The sequence below is a fragment of the Rhea pennata genome, chromosome Z (genome assembly GCF_028389875.1).
Source record: "Rhea pennata isolate bPtePen1 chromosome Z, bPtePen1.pri, whole genome shotgun sequence".
Lineage (NCBI taxonomy): Eukaryota > Metazoa > Chordata > Aves > Rheiformes > Rheidae > Rhea > Rhea pennata.
The window spans coordinates 60,493,442-60,499,441 of NC_084702.1; the positions used below are offsets into that span (position 1 = coordinate 60,493,442).

Consider the following 6,000-nt stretch of genomic DNA (forward strand, 5'->3'; position numbering starts at 1 on the left):
CTGGGACTAGTTAGATTATCTTTAACTGTGACCATTTCTCATTGCTTCACAGAAAAGTGAAGAAAATAAGTAAGCAGGCAATCATAGCCCACAGGAAAGATTTATTCCTAACTCCCATAAACCAGAGGTTATTTAAACAGTAGACAAGTAGGGACAGCGACTACCTTTTAAGACTGACACTTTTTTTTTAATTGTTACTGTAACATTAGCTATTCCTACCACCCTACCACCGATATCAGCATCTTTTTTTTTTTTTAAAAAAAAATCCTCCTAGGCTTCTGGCCTCAATATCCTCTAGTAAAAAGATCTATGTTATAACTTTTTCTTGTATTTTCTTGTTTATCAATATAAGTTTTCTCACTGACTTTTATTTGGGAATAAAAATGGAGACAAACTCATGAGCTTTCTTTTCTACACTATGTTTTAGCTAATTTCTATTAGGTAGTGTTTTTCCTTTCCTGGAAGTTCTATCAAATCTTCAGTCAGTCTTCCCAATTACAAGAATGCCCTTCTCCTTATTTCTACTACATTATTTCTAACATAGGGAGACTAGAACTGCACCACCCTTTCTAAATGAGCAAATATGCAATTAATTTCTGTTTCCAGGTACAGATTTGCAAAGACAGAGAATAGGAACAGCCTGAGGACAAAATGGCGGGAACACAATTGGACTGAAAAAGTAAAGGAAAAATACCAATCAGGCTATTAAAGGTCTGCAGGGCATAAGACAGACTTATCCTATTTTAGCTAAAGACTGCATTTACGGGGGGGGGGGGGGGGGGGGGAAGTGAGCTGCTCTTCCTCCAAAATAGTTGTATAAATCTTTGCAATCATTAACCAGGTAATGCATGAGAAGTGGAGAAACCATTAATATGGGCCATGCATATCCTGTTCACACAGACACAAGTCCAGAAGTAAAGCAGTAGACAATTATTATTTAAATAAATGGAATTAATCAACAGACAAATGATCATATTTAGATCTCAGAAAGAAATATCTTCTGGACAGGAGAAAACTTCATTTCAGCTGGTTTCACAGGTACATTCCAGCCCACTCTTCCATCCCCTAAGCTTCCATGTGATAAGGCACATTTTTCAAGACCAGTAATGCAATCCATTATTAGCAATTCACGAACTAAACTGAATGACTTCCTTTCTCTTTCCAAGTTATACTGCAAATGTATATTTCAAGCAACATTTGTAAACTGTCTTGAAATAAAGAGTAAATTTCTGTATCAGAAATGATCATAAAAAGCCAAACTAGCTGGCAATTTATAATGTTCTTACTTTACATGAACATAACTAGTTATTCCATGTAATTATAACCGGAAATATTATCTATAACTCTAGACAACATTTATACCAATGTTTACACACTGAGAAAAAACAAGTAGCTCTGCAGCATCAATCCTTGAAAATGTTGACTTTTATCCAAATACTGGTTTTCATGTGTTTTTGGCCATGAGTTCTAATAAAGCATTTCATTTGTACAGTATCTGTTTTCTACTCAGCCCAGTAAGAAATCTCTTGTGGAACCCTTAAACTTAATTAGAACTTGCCAAAATGACAGAACATGTAATTTTCCTTTCCAGAATGTTCTGGTCTCATTCTCACATTTATTGTGTTTTATATGTCTTTGCAATTTTGCTATAATGAACAAGTATGAATTGATGTTTTACATGGTGCCTGATATCTTACAAAAAATGCTGTTCTCTATGTTTCCTTAAATCAAAAGAAGAATTCAGAGTTTTCTGGAATTAATAAAGCTCTATATTCAGAAAAATATTTAACATAACTGGTGGACAGATGGGAAAAAATGCTTACTTTTTCAAATTACCCCACAAACAAAATAAAATTTTATTCTCTTCTAGATTCAGTAAATAAACAGATAATGGAATTTTAAAGATTAGTTTTAAAAAGGACTTCCTACAGAGAAAGCAACATGTGAACAAAAGCCCAGACCAACAAACTGCTTTCTCCAAAAGTTTTTAAAATGATTTTAGTGGTGCTTTCAACTTAGTGTAGCTGGTATGATACCTAGCCCTGATTCAGAGTTGAGCAGATCCAGGCAGCTCCCTGTTACTGAAAGAGGAAGATCATTCTCACCTCCACTTCATTCCAGCCACGGATTTCCTACAATCTGTGTATTTTGGGGGGTCACAGACCCCTCTGTAATTCAGACTGGATGGGGAAGAGAGTTTGTAAGAAAAACAGCTGAAAACGCAGCAAAACCTTCCCTGTTTAGAAGATCTTGACCACTTGTGCAACCACAGTTCAGGCAGGTACCTTCTGAAAGGCAACGCAATCTAAATTCCATCTAGTGCTGACTGTCCTTTAATATCTTTTTCAACATGCTCTCTTCTACGACAGTTTCTCCTATAGTTTACTGGGAGAAGAATCACAGAACGCTGCCATAGGCTGAGCCACAATGTATCATCTCCTCCAACAGTCCCAACACAAAGCAGGGAAATACCACAGTAACCAAAACCCAGTAGTTCTAGTATGACATTTCAGTGCAGTTGCTCACATGAGGACCAAGCTAATGTAAATGCTCAAAACACATAGCTTCAGCAACTGTGAAGATATGTATACTACTGACGTGCAGTATACTTAATGTGCCATATCACATATGTAAGTGATGTAGCAAAATATGTAGATCATTCACAGTAATAAAAATAAGTATCATTATGTTCAAGACTTACTGCTCTCAATTCTAACATTGCAAGTGAGCAGAATTCTGCAGAAGAGAAAAAAGAAAGCAAAGCATTCTCATGCATTATTTCATGAAGACAAACAAAACATACAGTAACATTCATTAGAAGTTCACCAAAGCTTCAGGAAAACAGTTTTACAAGTTGCTATGATGAGGCTTTCTGAAACCTCAGAAAGAGATCTGTACGAAGTTAGGCAAATAACAATCAGATTCTTCATGTGACCCACAAGTCATTATGCACAAATTGAGGGGTTAGGTATAATACAGTCTCCAGCTAATACTGGGTATTAGATTTTTATTGTAGGGTTGAACTGCAGTATGGAACAAGAGAAAGACAAGCTGCATAAAGATTTGCTGCCTATCTCCTACCTCAGGCCAAAGCCATGCTGCCTTCAGTATCTTTTTCTTCCTACAAAAACATCTGATTATTCTTTAGCAAGCTCATAAATACTAGAGAAGAAAAAACTAACTTTCCAGAAAACCCCAACATAACCCCACCCAGCTGGGTAGGTTTCATAGATCTCATACAGGCCAAGAACAGATGACATATTCTCCCTCAGATTAAACAGCTGAAGTCACAAGTGACCTGCCAGTGATTCAGCCATTGAACTTCTCATATCAATTCTCTCCATCCAGACAAATATGACTAGTTAGTATCCTAAATCTGACATATACACACTTCCTTTATTCACATGTATTTCTAGATGGCACTCTACATGCTCCTGCAGGTGATGCTGGGCAGGGTGAGAAACACTGGCTCCCCAATGAGGGGGTCTCATCGTAGAAATAACAAGTCATGGGCAGAAAAAAAAACAAGAGTTCTTTTCATACTTTAATCATAAATAACAGCTGAAATAATAACATCAAGCTTTTTGTCAAATTATGGGAGTGTCCAAAAGCATTTCAGTCAGTGCATAGTGTTGTGTCATTTGTTCAGAGCACAGCTTGTATGCAGGCGCAAACAAGAAGTTATTTCTTTACACTAAGGCCTCTCCTCTCTCCATCACCTAATCCCCTCCCACCCCCCTGCCAAGGCCCCCCAGTCTCTCCTCCGCATCCACGTCCCTTCCCCCAAATCACCCCATCACCTCCATCCACATCTCGTTACCCACCTCAGACTGCTCCCGTTCCCCTCCCCCACGAGCCCATCCCACCCCCTTTTTCCCTCTCCCCTCAGCCATCTAGCCCTTCTCCCCCACCTTCCAACCCACCCCCGCCTCCCCGCCTCCGCCTGCATCCCCCCCCCCCACCCCGGCGCGGCGCCTCCCCGCCTCCCGGCACTGCCGCAGCCTCCCCGTCCCCAACGGCCGCCGCCGCTCGCGCCCCGCGCAACCGCCCTCCGCCGCCAAGCGCGAGCGCTCCCCTGACAACCGCAGCGCGCGCCAGGCCCGGCCACTCCCCGGGCCCCGCGCACACAATGGGCCCCGCGCGCAGCCCCCTCCCCCCGCGCCTCTCGCCCGGGCGGCGGAGGCGGCGCCCAGCCGGGGGCTGCGGCCGCGCCGCCGGCCCGACCCCCGCCGCCGCCCCTTCCCCACTGACCATCGCTGCGCTTGATCTCCACGTAGATCCCTATCTGGATCTTGCCGAAGTTGGCCGCTGCCATCGCTTCATGGGGCAGCCGGGGAGATCCGAGGCGCTGCCGGCCGGGCGCACAGGGGGCGGGGAGGGCGCACACAGCAGCGGCAACGGCGGCGGCGGCACGACCGCGGCGGCTCTGGGAAGGCGGGCGGGGGGGAGGAGGGAGAGAGGGAGGGACGGGGGACAGGGAGGAGGGGAAGAGAGAAAAGGCGCCGGCCGGATGCGGCGGGCGCCGGGAGCTGCTGCGCCTGCGCGCTGGGCCGCGGCGTCACGGTAGCAGCGGCTCACGGGGGAGGAGGAGGAGGAGGCGGAGGCGGAGGCGCCGCGGCGGCGGCCCCGGCCCTCGCCGCCCGCCCGCTGCTCCCTTCCCCGGCGAGCTGCCTCCGTGGCAGGGGGCGCTGGGGCCGCGCTGCCCGGCACGGGGGCCCCCGAGGCGGTGCCCAGGGCCTCGCGCCGCGCTGCCGCCGGCGGCCCTCGGGCGCCTCCCCCGCCCGGAGGCTGCCGCTCCGGCGGCGCCCGTCGTCGTCGCCGCGCCGAGGCCCCCCGCGGTGGGCGCCTCGCGTCCCTCGCCGCCCGCAGGGCTGCTGGCGCAGCAGGGGAGCCCCCTCCTCCTCCCGCCAGCGGCCTGCCGCTGCCCCGGGCCGCCGCGCCCCCTCGCCTGCCACAGCGCGCCCGCGGACGCGCCGGTTTGGCGGCAGATGGTGACTGAGCCGCCCTGAAGTTTTAAGGCAATAGCTTTATCCCCCTAATATCTTTTCATAAGGCTCCCTTGTGCGAAGTAGAGCAGCTTAAGAGCATGCTTCGTACTCTCCCTCGAGCCGCCTGCCCCTCTTCGGTGCGAGGAAGACTGCTCTGTCAAAACCATCCGCCTGCCCGCAGCGCGTGGTGCCCCCGTGCCTTTACTCGCTTCCTTAGCGCGTGCTTGGTGTTCGCGTCCTTCTAACGACTCCTGCAGCTCAGGCGAGCGGCTTGTAGTAAAAACTGCTGTTTGTGTTTCCCCTCCACAGGCGGTTCCAAATCTAGCGAAGCCACCGCCAGTTTAAAATCTGCTTTTCTTTATACAGCCTCCTAGTCACCTTGAGAAGCATCTCAGTAAACACCCCTGAACGCACAAACCGCTTGTTGTCCAACAAAGTCAGCCTATTAAAAATAATCCCCAAATCCATGCTTTTAACAGCTAATACGTAATGAAAACTGACATCTTGCCGCCCTCTCCGAGCTGCCGCTCTTCACACGGGCTGTTACCTGCCTCCGCTTTCAGTTACACGCCAAGCAAGTAGCCTAGACACTGGACGTTTTAAGTCTCCCAATTCCTACAGGCTTTTGGGGGAAAAAAAGTCTGAAAATAGTACTTGGGAAGACACAAGGGGCCAGAAGAGGAGGATCTGATGAAAAATGAAGCAGCACAGTTGGGTTGGTACTTACAGTGACTAACTGGTGGAAATCACCTTTCTGATGAACTGCTAAGGCATCACATAAAAGGAGTTGAGTGAAAGATTAACACTTTTATTATTTCTAAAAGCCGGCTTTAGGCAATTTGCATGTCCTTGCCCAGCTTCATTTTTTACAGGAGAAATTTGTGTCTTAGTTGTGTTACTCATGGAATGCATTCCTTACTAAGGTTATAGTGGAGTTACGACGTTAAAGGTAGCTAGAAGGGTTCAACAAAGCTATTCTGGCTTCCTAGTTTAGTCAGTATCCATTTAATTT

The 6,000-nt window shown here is 47.3% G+C and overlaps 1 protein-coding gene across 2 annotated transcripts in view; it reads right to left on the reverse strand.

Moving 5' to 3' along the window:
* KIF2A (kinesin family member 2A) overlaps window positions 1-4,407 on the reverse strand; it is a 58,798-nt gene extending 54,391 nt beyond the window's left edge. For both annotated transcript variants that reach the window (XM_062598950.1, XM_062598949.1), the window contains exon 1: window positions 4,252-4,407. In XM_062598950.1, coding sequence (XP_062454934.1) covers window positions 4,252-4,315 — 64 coding nt within the window. In that variant the 5' untranslated portion in view covers window positions 4,316-4,407. The remainder of the gene's footprint in view (window positions 1-4,251) is intronic.
* Between the last annotated feature and the right edge of the window lie 1,593 nt (window positions 4,408-6,000).